This window comes from Podarcis bocagei (genome assembly GCF_964188305.1).
Source record: "Podarcis bocagei genome assembly, chromosome: 17".
NCBI lineage: Eukaryota > Metazoa > Chordata > Lepidosauria > Squamata > Lacertidae > Podarcis > Podarcis bocagei.
Genome location: NC_138143.1, coordinates 36,241,630 through 36,259,409, shown reverse-complemented (window position 1 = coordinate 36,259,409; position 17,780 = coordinate 36,241,630). Strand labels below are relative to the sequence as shown.

General features: G+C 44.9%; 1 protein-coding gene across 1 annotated transcript; it reads left to right on the top strand.

Annotated features, from left to right (window-relative positions):
- The first annotated feature begins 389 nt into the window (after nucleotides 1-389).
- SMU1 (SMU1 DNA replication regulator and spliceosomal factor) lies at nucleotides 390-16,510 on the top strand. The gene is made up of 12 exons (XM_081176614.1): nucleotides 390-539; nucleotides 1,882-2,092; nucleotides 2,861-3,013; nucleotides 5,014-5,124; nucleotides 5,771-5,899; nucleotides 7,857-7,976; nucleotides 9,215-9,331; nucleotides 10,629-10,756; nucleotides 10,836-10,962; nucleotides 11,734-11,901; nucleotides 12,302-12,454; nucleotides 15,477-16,510. The coding sequence occupies exons 1-12, from the start codon at nucleotides 514-516 to the stop codon at nucleotides 15,573-15,575; spliced, it is 1,542 nt and encodes a 513-aa protein (XP_081032740.1). The 5' UTR covers nucleotides 390-513; the 3' UTR covers nucleotides 15,576-16,510.
- Nucleotides 16,511-17,780: the final 1,270 nt, after the last annotated feature.

The following is a 17,780-nucleotide window of genomic DNA, read 5'->3' as shown; positions in this document are numbered from 1 at the left end:
GAATTCAACGCGTATTTCTTATTTCCACTCTGGAGGTGTGGGGGGGGTAGGTAGTGTGATGCCCCAAATTGGTGTGGCAGGAGCGGATAGCAGGGAATATTCAAGGGCAAACAAATATCTAAAACATTTCACTGTAGCATAGTATCAGAAACGTGTTTTTTTTAATTGCAGAATTGGGATTGGCATCTTTTCAAAACGAGGGCATCGAATGGTACTGGGAACAATCCTAGCTGCGTTTTCCAATGTATTTCTTACCGATGTGGGAGGGGGGAATCGGCAAATTTTCATTCTGAAAGTGTGGCTCAGAGGGGAAAAGAAGTGTAAAGGAACCCGGAATTCCATAAACCTCGGCAGTCTACCACCATAAGTCTATGAGGGTCGCGATAGGTCGCATGAGGGGGCATGACCCCGGAAGCGGATGTGCGCGCCGGAAGTGGCTAGGCGGAAGTGGCGGCTGGTTGCTGTGCGCCTGGGTTTGGAGTTCTCCGGGTGGCGACGGGCCGCTAGTTCACCATGTCGATCGAAATCGAGTCGTCGGAGTGAGTTCCCTGGCTGGGCTCGGGGAGCGGGCGGCGTTGCTGCGTTGCTTTCGTGCCTCGGCGCCAGGCCCCTTCCGGGCCCTGTGCGCGCGCCCGCCTTTGTCCTCTGCCGGCAGACCCATTTCTTGCTCGTGCCCGTCGGGGCCAGCTTAAAACACCCCCCCCCTCCCGGGTTGCCGAGGGACCTTTTTCGTAGCTCGGTTGCAGTTGCTGCTACTCGGTGCGGGTGCATTTCCTCTGAGGCCACACACGCAGTCCTGTAGGGCTGTGTTCCCCAACCTTGGGCCTCCAGCTCTTTTTGGACTACAACTCCCATCATCCCTCGCTAGCAAGACCAGTGGTCAAGGATGATGGGAATTGTAGTCCAAAAACAGCTGGAGACCCAAGGTTGGGGAACACTGCTGTAGGGGGTTGGCCTAGATGACCCTCGGGGTCTCTTAGGGACGCGGGTGCCGCTGTGGTCTGAACCCAGTGCCGGATTTACGTACAGTGGTACCTCGGGTTAAGTACTTAATTCGTTCCGGAGGTCTGTTCTTAACCTGAAACTGTTCTTAACCTGAAGCACCACTTTAGCTAATGGGGCCTCCCGCTGCCACCGCGCCACCACGTGATTTCTGTTCTCATCCTGAAGCAAAGTTCTTAACCTGAGGTACTATTTCTGGGTTAGCGGAGACTGTAACCTGAAGCGTATGTAACCCGAGGTACCACTGTAATAATAATAATAAGAGAGGCGGGCTCAGGGTGGCTAACACCAATAAAATTACAGTAAAAACGTACAAGTTTTTTGCATTTAAGATTCTCACTGCCGATGTTGCATACAGGAATATCCTCTTATTTTCACTTGCAATGTTGGAGTCTAATATGCCCAACAGGAAAGCTTCTGTTTTTTTAAAAAAAATGAAGGTTTGTTTAAATATTTTCTTCAGCTCTTCATATACCATATCCCAGAAGCTCTTAATTTTATTACAGGTCCCCCACATGCGTAGCAGTGTTCCCTCTGCTTGATTACATCTCCAACACATTTTGGATTTTGTTTTATACATTTTGAATGTTTTGCTAGGTGTTATGTACCATCTATAAAACATCTTTAGAAAATTTTCCTTTATGGCATCGCAAGCCATAAATCTCCAATTCTCATTCCATAATTTCCCCCACAATGATAATTGTGGGGTCTTCTAAGTCCTGAGTGCACCTCTTAGCTTTGAACCAGGATCTCATAAGTTTGGGGAAATGGATTGCTTATTCATCGGCTGCTGTATTTCCCCCCTCATTGCTCTGTATATGCCCTAGAGGACTGCATACACATACAAAATTAATTGTTCCTCCTGTTTATTTCGCTCAGTGTTATCCGACTGATTATGCAATACCTGAAGGAGAACAGTCTGCATCGTGCCTTGGCCACTCTACAGGAAGAGACCACAGTGTCACTGAACACTGTGGACAGCATTGAGAGTTTTGTTGCCGATATTAACAGTGGCCATTGGGACACAGTACTGCAGGCAATACAGTCATTAAAACTACCAGACAAAACACTTATTGATCTGTATGAGCAGGTAAGTATGCTTTCTACAGTAATATTAGTTCATGTCTGATAGCACCTTTATCATTCACCAGAAAATAAATGGATTGTATATTTCTCTGTAGCTTTGCATTTATAGTTTTATCTCTGTGAAGATGTAATGGGTTCCTACTAAGACCAAAATATTAGGTCTGAGAACTGCTGTTTTAATTTTTTTACACTAATATATTTTGCAAGGAAATACGTTGCAAGTTCATTAAAAAGTTAAGCATTTAAAATACATGTATTGAAAAATAACAGTGGCATTAAAATGCTGTTAAATTCTCAGATTTTAAAAGGCTGTCGGAATAAATAATTATTCACCTGTCTCCTAGAGGTATGGTGGCTCATAAGGATACTATTTCTCAACCATACTAGTGTCGTTGGTGTCTGTGGTGAAGGGAAGGCATTTTTTTGTACTCTTACCTGTAATTCAAAAAACTAGCCCCATATCATAAATGGAGTCTCATAAAGTGAGACTAGGTAGATGCTAGAAGCATATTAATCTGGTGCTTGATGCATTCAGGTGGGGTTCGGGGTGACTCTCCTGGTATTAGTTGACTAATCCTTGTCATAATAAAGGCCAACTGAGCAAGATACGGATTTTGGTTATCTGAACCTCTTCTCCATTTCTGAAACCTGCATACTTAAGCTGCCTGAAACTTTGATCTTCTGTTTGTGCAGCTTGCTCTTATACTGAATATGCGTACCATGTTAAACATTAATGCTGCTTACTGATGCTGTTTTTCTTCTGATATTTCAGGTAGTTTTGGAATTGATAGAGCTTCGTGAATTGGGTGCTGCCAGATCTCTCCTGAGACAAACTGACCCAATGATCATGCTAAAGCAAACTCAGCCAGAGCGTTACATCCACCTTGAAAACCTTTTGGCCAGGTCCTATTTTGATCCTCGTGAGGTATGCCTATACTAATCAAAAATCTGTTTTTATATACAGTGGTACCTTGGTTCCCAAACTTAATCCGTTCTGGAAGTCCGTTCCAAAACCAAGGCACGCTTTCCCATAGAAAGTAATGCAGAGTGGATTAATCCGTTCCAGACTTTTAAAAACAACCCCTAAAACAGTAATTTAACATGAATTTTACTATCTAACAAGACCATTGATCCATAAAATGAAAGCAATAAACAATATACTGCAGTCACAATCAATCAATCACTCAATCAGTAGCTGAACTGGGTTCCACACAGTCACAAAAAAAGAGCCACAAAAACGCAAAATAGCAAAAACAGACTTCAGCATAACACTCAAAACGGAAGTGTGGCACTCAAATCAGAAGTGTAACACTCAAAACGGAGCACGTTCAGCTTCCAAAAAAAGTTTGTGAACTGGAACACTTACTTCCGGGTTTGCAGTGTTTGGGTTCCAAGTTGTTTGAGTAGCAAGGCATTTGAGAACCAAGGTACCACTGTATGTGTTATATAGCCTTTCAATTGATAATGGAAGTTACCTTGATGGATAATGGGCTCTCCCGGCTCTCCCTCCCTGAAAGTCTTTGGACAGAGACTGGACAGCCATCTGCTGCGAATGCTGTAGCTCTTGGTTGCCTGCAGTGAGTAGGGCATTAGACTAGTTCGCCTCCAGGGTCCCCTTCAATTTTACGATCCTCATACAGATTAGGAATCCCATCAGAAATGATGCCTAATGTTGCCAGCAATTTGCTTTTTTGAGTAAGTGGCATGTGAGTGTTGGGTTGGTACCATTTGGGGGTTCTCTGCCTCTCTTTTCAATCGGAACCAGTGAAGGCAGTGAAGGTCCTGTGTGAGTGTCTGGAGGCGGTTGGAGGATGGATGGCGGCTAACAGTTTGAGGTTGAATCCTGACAAGACAGAAGTACTGTTTCTGGGGGACGGGGCAGGCGGTTGTGGGGGGACTCCCTGGTCCTGAATGGGATAACTGTGCCCTTGAAGGACCAGGTGCACAGCCTGGGAGTCATTCTGGACTCACAGCTGTCCATGGAGGCACAGGTCAATTCTGTGTCCAGGGCAGCTGTCTACCAGCTCCACCTGATACGCAGGCTGAGACCCTATCTGCCCGCGGACTGTCTTGCCAGTGTGGTGCATGCTCTGGTTATCTCCGGCTTGGACTATTGAAATGCGCTCTATGTGGGGCTACCTTTGAAGGTGACCCGGAAACTACAACTAATCCAGAATGCAGCAGCTAGACTGGTGACTGGGAGTGGCCGCCGGGACCATATAACACCAGTCTTGAAAGACCTACACTGGCTCCCAGTCATTTCCAATCACAATTCCAAGTGTTGGTGCTGACCTTACAAGCCCTAAGCAGCCTTGGCCCAGTATACCTGAAGGAGCATCTCCACGCCCATTGTTCTGCCCGGACACTGAGGTCCAGTGCCGAGGGCCTTCTGGCAGTTCCCTCACTGCGAGAAGTGAAGTTGCAGGGAACCAGGCAGAGGGCCTTCTCGGTAGTGGGGCCCACCCTGTGGAATGCCCTCCCATCAGATGTCAAAGAAATAAACAACTATCGGACTTTCTGAAGGCAGCCCTGTTTAGGGAAGCTTTTAATACTGGATGAATCATTGTATTTTAATATTCTCCTGGAAGCCGCCCAGAGTGGCTAGGGAAACCCAGCCAGATGGGTGGGTATAAATAAATTATTATTATTATTACTGGGTTGTGGACTTGTGGAGACCTTCTTCCCTTGTGTTTGCTGTGCTCCAAATGATGCCATCCACTCTTTGCTTTTCTGGTCTAAGTTTATGGGAGATGGAAGCAGTACAAATCTCTGCTTTGCCTTAATGAACAAAACAGATACCTGTTGGATAATTAGCTTTACTTCATTCAAACTGGGAAGGGTCTTGCCTTTTTTAGAACAGTTGCTCCTACCAAGTTCCTTCAAGCCCTGAAAACTAAACTGAGGTATTCCGTTGTTCTGTGCTAGGCATATCCAGATGGGAGCAGCAAAGAGAAGCGGAGAGCTGCTATTGCCCAAGCCTTGGCCGGTGAAGTCAGTGTTGTGCCTCCATCTCGTCTTATGGCATTGCTGGGACAGGTATTCTTCCCCCGCCCTGCCCCCCCGAGACTTACATTGTATGAAACTGAAAATAGAGATCCTTATTCATGAACTGCTTAAAGGTCCAGTATACCTGAAGGAGCATCTCCACCCCCATCGTTCTGCCCAGACACTGAGAGGGCCTTCTGGCAGTTCCCCCGCTGCGAGAAGCCAAGTTGCAGGAAACCAGGCAGAGGGCCTTCTCAGTAGTGGCACCCGCCCTGTGGAACACCCTTCCTTCAGATGTCAAGGAAAGAAACAACTATCTGACTTTTAGAATACATCTGAAGGCAGCCCTGTTTAAGGAAGCTTTTATTGTTTAATAGGTTATTCAATTTTAATATTCTGTTGGAAGCCGCCCAGAGTGGCTGGGGAAACCCAGCCAGATGGGCAGGATATAAATAAATTATTATTATTATTATTATTATTATTATACAGTTAAATACAATTTGTTTTAGTAAAACCACAGTCTTCCAGTTCACATTTCAAAAGATTCTTTTCCTGGGATAGATTTAATAAATTAGTCTTAAGAACAAATCTGTGTTCACAGACCCTTCTCCAGTGTAGGTGGATGATCATAGTCAAGTTTTTACCACTAAGGAAAGGTCACAGCTGATGTTTGACATGTATCCTGTTGATTTCTCAGGCACTGAAATGGCAACAGCACCAGGGACTCCTTCCTCCTGGTATGACAATCGATTTGTTCCGAGGCAAAGCAGCTGTCAAAGATGTTGAAGAGGAAAAGTTCCCCACACAACTGAGTCGGCATATTAAGGTGAGTCCCTAATTACCACTTGCGAGGAACGGGCCAGATTCTTCCTGAATTGTTGGCGTCCATCTGTCTCGAGAGACAATGGAGTACATCTCCAGGGGTGAAGTCAAACGGCTGCCTTAGCAGCACCGAAGTGACTTCCCCGGGGCACAAACCTGGAGTTTATTTAAATAACATGTCAAGGATACAGTACAGTCGTACCTTGGTTTTTGAATAGCTTAGTTCTTGAACGTTTTGGCTCCTGAATGCCGCAAACCCGGAAGTGGCTGTTCTGGTTTGTGAACTATTTTTGGAAGCCGAACGTCCGACGGGGCTTCCAGAGCTTCCGATTGGCTGCAGGAGCTTCCTGCAGTTACATTCAAGATTGCTGACGGCTCTTGACTTTCAATCCCCTACATTTTAGTGATTAGTAATAATACCATGCCCGTAAGCTCTGAAAAGCACACTTTCTCTCATTGATGCCAATTTATATATATCTTGTAGATTCCTGTTGCATGAAATCCAAAATAGACGTATCTTTTCATCTGGCTTTTGAGTCATATTGAACTTGGGCTGGATCCAGACACATTAAAAATATGTTTCAGGAAAACACGTTATAAACCTCATAATGGGAACTCACATTGCCAAAGACGGATCTCTACATTGCCATCTGCTGACATAGTGTTATAATACATTTTAAACACTTTTAAAAAAACCTAATGTAGCTGAGTCCTTGGTCTGAATACCTGCTATATTTAAACACACAAGCAAGTTGATGAAATACATTTGTAGCCTTTCTCCTTTTTATATTTGTAGCTGATATTGGACTAGAAATCAACTGAGATCACTGGATGAAATAATTATTTTAACTGAAACTGTTTTTAGAATATATAAAAAATAAATAAATTGTCCAGTAGCACCTTAGAGACCAATTACGTTTGTTCTTGGTATAAGCTTTCGTGTGCATGCACACTTCTTCAGAGAACAAACTTAGTTGGGCTCTAAGGAGCTACTGGACAATTTATTTTTTTTATATATTTCGACTGTGTCAGACCAACACGGCTACCTACCTGTTTTTTGAATTTTTTAACTGTTTCAGAATGCTTTTTTTTTTTAAGTGACAGTGTTTGCCTCCCTGAACTACTTTGAGAGGAAAGACAAGATATAAAACAGATCATTAAACTAAAATGATTAGATTAAGTTAAATTAAAGATGCATTTTTTGACTCACTTGCATACCAGACATGTACACAAGAATGCTAAATGGGTTTGTTATGTTTCTTGCTCAAAATGGCATCCAGTGGTGATTGATTGATTCCTTCCATCCACCCACCTGTAGAGGGAGAATATAAAATAGGATTTTTATGAAGAAAGCAACTTTTTCTTTGGCTAGGTTGAAAGCCATGAACCAAAGCATATACATAGTAATTTGGTTCAATCCAGATTTGCCCCTCTGCTAGCACCAAGCCCTCTTCCTTTTGCAGAAGGGACAGAGATCCAGCAGAGGCTCCTTTCTAGAGAAAGGGGGTCAGATGATCTCCCCCAATTCTCTCGCAAGCACTACCTCTTTCTTGTTCCTACTCTCAGAGCAGCTTTTCAGGGCACTGCCGGGAGAAGAAGGAATTGGCGAAAATCACCTCTCTGCTCCATTTCTCCAGCAGGAGCTCTACGCTGCGCAATACAGATCTGTATCCAACCTATTTTAGTTCAGTTTCTGGAAGTTAACACCAATTAGGCTTTCATAAATATTTCATATTAAATTGGCACAAAATCTGTATGCTGCAAGCATTGTGGATACTTTTCCTCATTCAGAAAGAGATGCACATTTTTAAAATATCCACAGAGTTTGAGCACTTAATGTGATGTGAGGGCTGAGGTTTTGTCATTATTTAGTGTAGGATAGTATCCTATTCCAGCGTCAGAGGGTTATTTATGTGAAATTGGCATTGCGTGAAATCCTTCTTTTTGTTCCCTTAAAACAGTTTGGCCAGAAGTCTCATGTGGAATGTGCTCGGTTTTCCCCAGATGGTCAGTATCTGGTCACTGGCTCTGTTGATGGGTTCATTGAAGTATGGAACTTCACCACCGGCAAAATAAGGAAGGTAAAACACTGCATGGCCTTTCAAGTGGATTGTTCAGTACATAGTTTGTGTTTTGACAGTAAAGCCCTCAGCTTGCACTCATTTAACTTGTGCGCATTCAGATTTAGACAATAAAATAAAACAAGGAAGGGGGGGAATGAAGGGGGCAACATTCTGGGGGAAATTATTTGGCACTCCCACCCACCATTGAACCCAGTGGGCTTTGACTCTCTACGATTTTGGCATTAGGAGCAACCCCCAGAACATAAGCCCCACGTAAGTTGTGGGCTTACTGTACTAAATTCAGGTAAATAAGCAACATTTATGATTTGTGTAGTTTGCCCAATGGAACTGGAGTGTAAATGGGAACTCTGAGTGCACAGTGCATTTGAATTTTAAAACAATACCAATTTGACACTTGTCAGCATCATTTTCAAGACTAAGCAACTTGTTAAAGGTCCCAGGGCCTGCAGCAATTTGAAATACAACACTAAAAACGTACAATTACACGAAAAATGGAATCACAAAAAATAGGGTGGGTTCTGAAAATAGAGGTCTCAAGTGACAAAGATGTTATGTAGGCTTCCAAACCAAGTGTTTCTGGGAATCCTGCTTTTACCATGTAACACCTAGTGCTTGATTTGGTAGACTAAATCTTGATTTAATTGCATTAAGAAGCTGCTGGAGCCTGAATCTCCCCAGATTCAGGCTTCAGCATCTTCTATTATAAAAAATCTCATGTGGCAGACCTAAGAAAGGCTCCTAACTTTGAGCTCCACTGCTAGTCACATTAGTAAGGTAAAGGTAAAGGACCCCTGGACAGTTAAGTCCAGTCAGAAGCGTCTGTGGGGTTGTCTGTGTCATCTCGCTTTCAGGCCGAGGGAGCCGGCGTTTGTCCTTAGACAGCTTTCCAGGTCATGTGGCTAGCATGACTGAACCATTTATGGCACAACAGGACATTCCAACAGAAGCCATTTACCTTCCTGCCGCAGCAGTACCTATTTATCTACTTGCACTGGTGTGCTTTCGAACTGCTGGAACAGAGCAACAGGAGCTCACCCCGTTGCGGGGATTTGAACCGCCGACCTTTTGATCAGCAAGCCCAAAAGGCTCAGTAGTTTAGGCCCCAGCGCCATTAGACAGTACTGTTTAGAGTTGAATAAGTCAGCTCCTTTGGTATGACTCTTATACACATTGCTGTTCCCGGTGGCTCTTGTTTCTCCTTCAGTGACTGATCCTTTGTTCATTACTTCATCTAGGATCTGAAGTACCAAGCTCAGGATAACTTTATGATGATGGATGATGCTGTTCTGTGCATGTGCTTCAGTAGGGATACAGAAATGCTGGCAACTGGAGCACAGGATGGGAAGATCAAGGTATGCACTTTGGGGAATGAGAGGACAGAAAACTGATCCAGAGAGGGGATCTTAAGCCATGTTTCTTAAACTTCTGAGAGCTAAGGCCTGCTTCTTTCTGAATTAAAACAAGATTCACTGTTATACCCAGAAAGGGTAAGATTGGTCTAGCGCAGGGATCGGCAAACTAAGGCCCGCGGGCTGGATCAGGCCCAGTTGCCTTCAGGATCTGGCCCACGGACTGTCCGTGGATCAGTGTGGGGTTTCTGTTTGTTCGGGCTGCACCATTCCATCCCCCCCCTCTCCCTCACACACACCGCAGCGGCGCCACCTCCCTCCCTCCTCCTGGCTTCTCCCCACCCTGCCTAGAGGAGGAAGGGGGCTGGCTGAGCGCCATTTTAAGCAGCCCCTCTCCGGAGCCAGCCCTTTTGCACCACTCATCTTCCCTCCGCTGCTGCCGCCCTGGTGCTCCTGTGGGCCAGAGAGCCAAGGAGACGAGCTCACTCTGCCTACCCACGAGAAGCAGCGATGGCGGCAGCCCCTGGGAAGGTAAGCACAGTGGGTGGGGAGGAGGACTACTTGCCCCCCTCGCCTCTTCTTCCAGCTCTCCCCCCCCCCCAGTGCTGCATCTCTGGCCTGCCACAAGGTCTGAGGGACAGTGGACCGGCTAAAAAAAATTGCCTTGTCCTGGTCTAGTCTCTCTGCAGTCTCTTTCCTGATTGGAAGGCTTGTATGTAGGGAGCTGTGCCTCATGAAGGTACATTACAGACAGCTCCCTTGGGTGTGGGTGTCATTCAGCTGCTTCTCTGCATCAGGAATCATCAAACAATTCTGCCACAACTGACGGAGAGGCATAGCAGAATTACTTACCTTCTCACTCCACAGACGCTGATTTGAAAGGACGCAAGGCCCTAACAGTAGCTCATGCAAAAATGTCAAGGGCAGCTTCCTCTATGGGCAAGAATTTGGGGTTCACAATAGTCTGTCTGCCTGGTTGTGATTCTCTCGCAGACCACAGTTTCATTACGCAGTTACAGACCCAGTAAGAACTAATTAAAACATCCAAATCATGCAAGTTCTAACATACGATAAATTAAAATAGGTGGGGTGTATATAAACTAGGGACAGAAACAATGATAACAATGAAATTAACAGAATTCCTTTACGAGTCTTGTTATAAGAAAAAGAAAAACCAGCAGGATCTTCTCATGTTTTTATAACAGTCAGCAACAAGAAATTCCAACTAGCCTGAAGTTGGTGGCTTTCCAGGGACAGAAATAAATTGCACATGATTTTCTATTTCCTTCCCTCTACCCAGGTTTGGAAGATTCAGAGTGGGCAGTGTTTGAGGCGATTCGAAAGAGCACACAGCAAAGGTGTCACCTGCCTGAGTTTTTCAAAGGACAGCAGTCAGATTCTTAGTGCCTCTTTTGACCAGACAATCAGGTACGTTTCATTTTGCTAAGTTTTGCTATTCAGCCTTACTTGGTTGGGCGACATTAATATAGCTTTTATTCTGCGGCAGGATTCATGGCTTGAAGTCTGGCAAGACTCTCAAAGAATTTCGTGGTCATTCGTCATTTGTTAACGAAGCCACATTTACACAGGATGGGCATTACATTATCAGCGCATCTTCAGATGGCACCGTGAAGGTAAGATCAGCCTACTGGCCTTTGGCAGTTGTTTATTTTGCTTGGTTAGCTGAAGTGTTTGCTCATTTCACTTTTGTAAAGAGAATTCTCACCAGCTTGGATTGTGGAAGTAAAACATACATTTAATAATTTCTATATCACAAGTCTTCTCTGCCTGTTGCAGCTTCTTAAAATATGATGAACTAGCATTTCTCTGAAGGGATGCCATAGTTGAAGCCAAGCTGTTTTCTAGAAGCATTGTATATACTTATTTGTTTAATCAGCTGTTTAGTAGGTTGTATTTTTTTTTTTTTTTTGCTTGTTTTAAATACCAGCCTGGACCTTCAGTACCAGACCTTAACCACCAGTTATGGACTGGCTTTTTAAAATAAAAAAGTAGCCCACCATCGTTATTTTAAACTAGTAAAACAAAAAAATCAGTGCAATTCTGAAAAGTTTAATCTGCCACCATGATTCATAATGGCATCCAACTGTATCAAAACACAAACGAAAACCTGCTCCTTGATTGCAGGAGCCACATGCAAATTTTGTTATATTTTAAGAAGTGTCGACGTACATAGCAAACAAGCAACTTTCCAAAATATATAGTACATTTATATGTCTATGTTTTGAAGGGATGTGGTGCTCTCCATATCGTGAAGCATTACTATCACTCTGCAGAACTGGGATTCCATTTCTTGGCATGCTGCTAAGGTGTGACAGAACTCTGGAGCTGGGCTTATATATGTTACATGACTGTACTGATCTTTTCTCCTTTGTTCTGTTTTCCAGGTTTGGAATATGAAGACTACGGAGTGTTGTAACACTTTCAAATCACTCGGCAGCACAGCGGGGACAGACATCACCGTCAACAGTGTGGTTTTGCTGCCTAAGAATCCGGAACACTTTGTTGTTTGCAACAGATCAAACACAGTTGTCATTATGAACATGCAGGGCCAGGTATGTTATCGGAGGACAATAGGTTTGAAATGACTGGGAACACATCCTCTTGGATTTGGGAAGATTCTGTTTCTTTAGTCCAGATTCCTTCACTTCTCCCTTTCTAAATGGTTTGTGGGGCCGTTTGTAAGTCATTGTGACTAAATAGGATTCTGGACTCAATAAGTCTGATATTCTGGACTCCAAAAGTAATAATTGCAAGCCCTGTTCTCATTAGCATTCTCAGCAGTGCTCAAGCAGAGAATATGGGATGGATCCCTGAGGGTTATGCTGCTTCTGTTTTCCCTTAGGTCTAATTATGTGTTGTTTGATCTATGGGATCCTTCGGTATATTTCAAGCAATTCACTCACCCAACAAATGTGCAGCTGATTTAAATACCAATATATATTGACTTTGTAGATTGTGAGAAGCTTCAGCTCTGGTAAGAGGGAAGGTGGTGACTTTGTCTGCTGTGCCCTTTCTCCACGAGGCGAGTGGATCTACTGTGTGGGTGAAGACTTTGTGCTGTACTGTTTCAGCACAGTGACTGGCAAGCTGGAGAGAACTTTGACGGTGAGTAACAGAGATGGCAGCATGTGCGTCTTTGTAAACACCTTACAAAATGCTGGGTATGTCCTGATCCCAGTTTGGAAGTTGTAATTTTACCGCAAGCAGGTGAGACCTTCTGTCTCAAAGGTTTAGTTCCCCTACACTTGATCTTAGCTAAAAGACTGAGAAACGGTTTGCATAAAGTAATACATTTAAAATAAGTGGTTTTTCAGTCCAAGGCCAAACCTTTGGACAGAAGCATGTGCTGTAGCTGCTGTGTAACTGCTCCCAAAAAGATCTCCCTCTGCCATAACATTTAGTAATGCAAAACTCATGACATGCCACTGAGCATTTTCTCATCTCAGCTATCTTTTTTGGCTGCAGCTAATGGAGATTATAGGGACGCAGGTGGCGCTGTGGGTTAAACCACAGAGCCTAGGACTTGCCGATCAGAAGGTCAGCGGTTCGAATCCCCACGATAGGGTGAGCTCCCGTTGCTCGGTCCCTGCTCCTGCCAACCTAGCAGTTCGAAAGCACGTCAAAGTGCAAGTAGATAAATAGGTACCGCTTTGGCGGGAAGGTAAACGGCGTTTCCGTGCACTGCTCTGGTTCGCCAGAAGCGGCTTAGTCATGCTGGCCACATGACCCGGAAGCTGTACGCCGGCTCCCTTGGCCAATAAGGTGAGATGAGCACTTCAACCCCAGAGTCGGCCACGACTGGACCTAATGATCAGGGGTCCCTTTACTTTACCTAATGGAGATTATTCTGCATTCCTCGTTTTTTAATCATTCAGGGGAGAAAAGGATGCTGACGACGATGCTTTAGCATTACTTGCGAATGTTCTAAGCATGTCAAGAATAACGTCTCAGTAGTCCATACAACACCCCTTGCTAAGTACTTAAGTTTTCTTATCCCCATTTTTGCTTGTGGGTGATGGGGATTGAGAGTCCCTGTTAAGCACATTGCAGAGAGGAGCTGAACTGGAGATTTCCTTGCTTTTAATTACTGTGATGCGAATCCCAATCATGCTTCATGCTTCCGCAAACGGAAAGGCTCCTTCCGCTCACAGAGAGAGAGGAGATCCAGCAGAGGATCCTACCAGCAGCAGGGGCAACCCAGTTTTTGCCAACGTGCCTGGAGCTCCCTTCACACCTCTCTTGCTGTCCCAGAGGCTCCACCTTGGTACACTGTAGGCTAGGAAGCCAGAAACTGAAAAGCAGATGAAAATGCTTAAATCTGGGGGCCAGGGAACCCCCACACTGCAGAGGTTTCTCATCTGGCCTGTGGGGCCTCTCCTCCTTGATCCCACCACTACTCCTCTGCTTTTTGCCAGGTGTCAGGGAGGGGGATTTTCTTCCTCCCCAGCCAGCAGAGAAATATAATAAATTGCAGGTGTTGGACCATCAGTCTTGTTGGTACCCTGTTAGCAGGGCGCTAGGAGGGCTTTTGTCCCTTGCTGACACTGTGATCCCAGTTCACACAAGATAGCCTATAGCTGTAGTTTGCATTGCAACAAGATCTACTATTTGATCCAATGGGCTGGGGATTGTGGCGATTCTAATGCAAATTGCAGGGCCGGCCAATCTGGATGAGGACAACTGAGTGGGGAGAGGGGTAAAGGATTAAAGACAGGCTTCCTAGCCCCACAAGCTACTGGGTGCCCGGGTGCCTGCAATTTGCAATGGTGGAAAACCCTCCCATTGAAATTTTTGGGATGTGCTGACTGTAAGAGACAGATTGTGGCTGCATTCCTGAATGATGCCCATCTATAGGTATTATTTGCTGGGGGTGGGGGAGGCAGAGGAATGGCTGCACCTCTGCTGGCAAGCAGGCCCTAATACAGGGGTTGGCAACGTGCGGCCCATGGGCCGGAAACGGCCCACGGAGGCCGTTTAACCAGCCCACGAGCCACCCCAGAACCGAGCCGCCCGCTCAGCGAGTCCCAGCGCGCTGTGCTAAACCTGCGCGGCGCGGGGACTCGCTTCCACGGCTCCAGAAATCGTGTCTGCGCAGACGCTAGAAACCACAGACACGCACGTTCATGCACACGCGAGATCCGGTGTGATCCAGCCCACGGAGGGATCTCCATGGGACCGATCCGGCCCAGGCAAGGTAAACCTTGCCAACCCCTGCCTCGGTATGCGAACGGGATCCGTTCCGGAGCCCCGTTCGCATCCTGAATGGAACGTAAGACGCGACTGCGCATGCACGGGTCACGTTTTGCCGCTTCCGCGCATGCATGTGACGTCATTTTGAGCGTGTGCGCGAGCAGCGAAACCCGGAAGTAAAGCGCTCCATTACTTCCGGGTTGCCGCGAAGCGCAACCTGAAAGCGTTCAACCTGAAGCACATTCAGCCCGAGGTATGACTGTATTTGTCACCTCTGTATTGTCCTCTTCCATGGCAAGGATGGGGAAATCCCAGGCCTGGGGGTGAAATGCGGCCCTTGAGGCCTCTCTTATGCGGCCCCAGAACTCTCCCCACGCCACACATCCTCCCTAGTCACTCCACTCACCAGCCCTGTTTTGCATCCTCCTCGAGGGTTTTTTCTGGCTGGAATGCACCCTTGAACTCTGATGGTGCCTGCTGCTTGCCCAGGTGGAAGATGGAGAGAGGGATGTGTATGTAATTGTGCGTAGAAACTAGCCTACTGCACAAAGGTAAAATTCCATTCATTGCTCCACCTCCTCTGCCTCTGGCCCCAGCCACCTCTGGCACGCAGCTCCCACAAGATTGTACAGAAGGGATTGAGAAGCTCTTGCACTGGAAAAGTTTCCCCCATGCCTGCCTTCTCTATGGCATCTTTGCTAGGCAGCTTATCCCCTACTTTTCTTCTGCAATGCTGTATAGACATGAACTACCTGGCAAATGACTGACAAATAAGCCTGCTTTAGAAGAACATTATCAGGCATATATATTCCTCACTATGAACTGGGCAGGTTGTACAAATTATTTCTGGGATGTTAATACTATGTCTTCACCCTTCACCCTTGCAGATTTTGTGTTAAATTCAAGGAAAGATTTATTAACTTTCTTTTACACCCAGGTTCACGAAAAGGATGTTATTGGTATCGCTCACCATCCCCACCAGAACTTGATTGCTACCTATAGTGAAGATGGGCTGCTGAAACTCTGGAAACCATAAACTGATTTTTTTATTCCCTCCAGTGCATGGAGATCTTGAATGCAATGACACAGTGCGTTGCGGGGTGGTTTTCAGTTCCTAGGAGGTCCAAAAGTTATCTCAGCTGAATATTAATTTCATATTAAGATGTCCCCAAAAAATTGCAATTTATTTATTGCAAATAAATGCAATAAATCCAGTTAATAGAATATTTGCTAGTTGCTTGCCCCGGTGTAGCACTTTGCTGCAAAGGGGGAAAAAAATCCTTTAAGATGTATTTCCTGTTTGTTTTAATTGAATAAATGTTAAATGTAAATATTGTTCTGGCTAAGGCAAAGTGAAGAAAAGCAAACATTTGGTGTTTCCGTGAAATTGACTTCATCCATGTTCTGTCCCAACTATCCCTGTCTTTTACTAAAACTTGGAAATAAGGTGTATTCTACTTAAAACAGACACATTTCTTGCCAAAGCTAAGCTTTTTAAAATTCCATCAGTTTTAATGGACATGTTAAGAAGATAATACTGTCCATTAACAGGCATGGGGCTTCAAAGCATTTAACTTTGGCTGGGTAGTGGATAAATCTTCTGAACTTCTCAAAATGAATACCCAGTAACGTTCTTGTGGATTTTTCTGCTCTGGGTAATACATTTGACTTTATTCTCCTTTTAAAATATAGCTTTGTCTGGATTAGCTTAGAAAATATAGTTTTATAGATTTCTTTTTGCAATGTCCCAAAATATGTGTGAGCTTTAGTCAATCTTGCCTCTTGTCCTAGTAAATAAGCCTCATCTTGTGTCTGGTCTTGATCTGAAGCCACCTTGACTGATGATCAAACTTGTTCAGTGGTCATTTTCTGATTTCTAGACTTTTGTAGCTTTTATTTGGAGCTATTTGTTTGGTGGTACTTTATTTTTTAAGTGTGCCTATTCTACAATAAAGTATTACTACAAAAGCATCTGCCTTGAGTAGGGGTCTAGCTTTCCTTTTTGAATTTGGGATTCTACTGTAAAGACTGTTTTCCAGCCCTGGGAATGGTCACTGTTGTCAAAACAGCTGCTGGCAGTTGCTTTTTTGAGTTGGATCTCTTTGTACTTCACTGCAGTGCAAGCAGCCACTTAGCATTAGAAATGTGATTAGGATCCTCACCTGATAACTTGCAGTTATCTGTTGCATGAACTAATTATGCATACAGATGTTGAGGTTGTGTAATACTGTTGCCTTGTGTGTAGTTTTAACCAAGGGTTGTCCTTTATAAAACAAATTGAGTACGTATCTGGTGCAATGGGACAGTGTGCCTGGCTGTTAACCAGAAGGTTGGTAGTTCCTGCCCACCCAGGGACAGCTGTGGGCAGGATTCCCGTATTGTAGGGGGTTGGACTAGATGATCCTTGGGGTTCCTCCCAACTCTACAATTCTATTGTGTTTTATGTGCTCTTCCTCCCAAGCATTGGGAACCATAGAGCAGGTTCTTATCCAATTCCTCTACAGTAGAGAGAAAAATAGGACAGCTTTGCTACATATCCAGCAGACCGATATAAAGCATGCTAATATTGCAGTGTTTGGGTGGAAAGGCAGAGACAGCTAAGCTCTTCTGGGGCAGAGATAGGACTACAAACCCCATAATTCCTTATCCCATTAGCTATGCTGGCTGGCTGTTTTGAACTGGCTTGGGGGAAGGTTATGCTTGTTCAACCTCATTATCCACCCTTCCATTTTAAAAGAGAAGTGCCCTATCTGAGGCTGCATGAGGTGGTACCTAGAATCAGAGTTGGAAGGAACACCAAAGATCATGTGGTCCAACCTCCTGCAGGAATAGGCAGCTGTCCCTTAGGGGGAGTGAACCTGTAACCATGGTGTTACCAGCACCATGCTCTAACCAACTGAGCTATCCCAAGACTAGCAACTTCTTATGATACGCTCCGGAGTATGGAGGACAGGGAAAACTTCCTTTTTCTTGGGTGCAAATGCCAAGCAAATTATTTCCCCACAAAGTATTCTTTCTAACCATATTTGAGAGCTACTAGAGATATGCCCTTGATGTTAAATGTTTTGCCAGTTAACTGTCTGGGCTTCCTGAGGATGTTCAGGTGGCCAAGAGTGACAAGTAGAAGCTATTCAGCGTTTTAATTGGGAACTGCCTGGGGCGGCAAGGTGCTCTGGACGAATCGTGACAGCATCAGGCTATATGATTCAGCAGATGAGCTGCTTAGAACAAGTAAAACAAA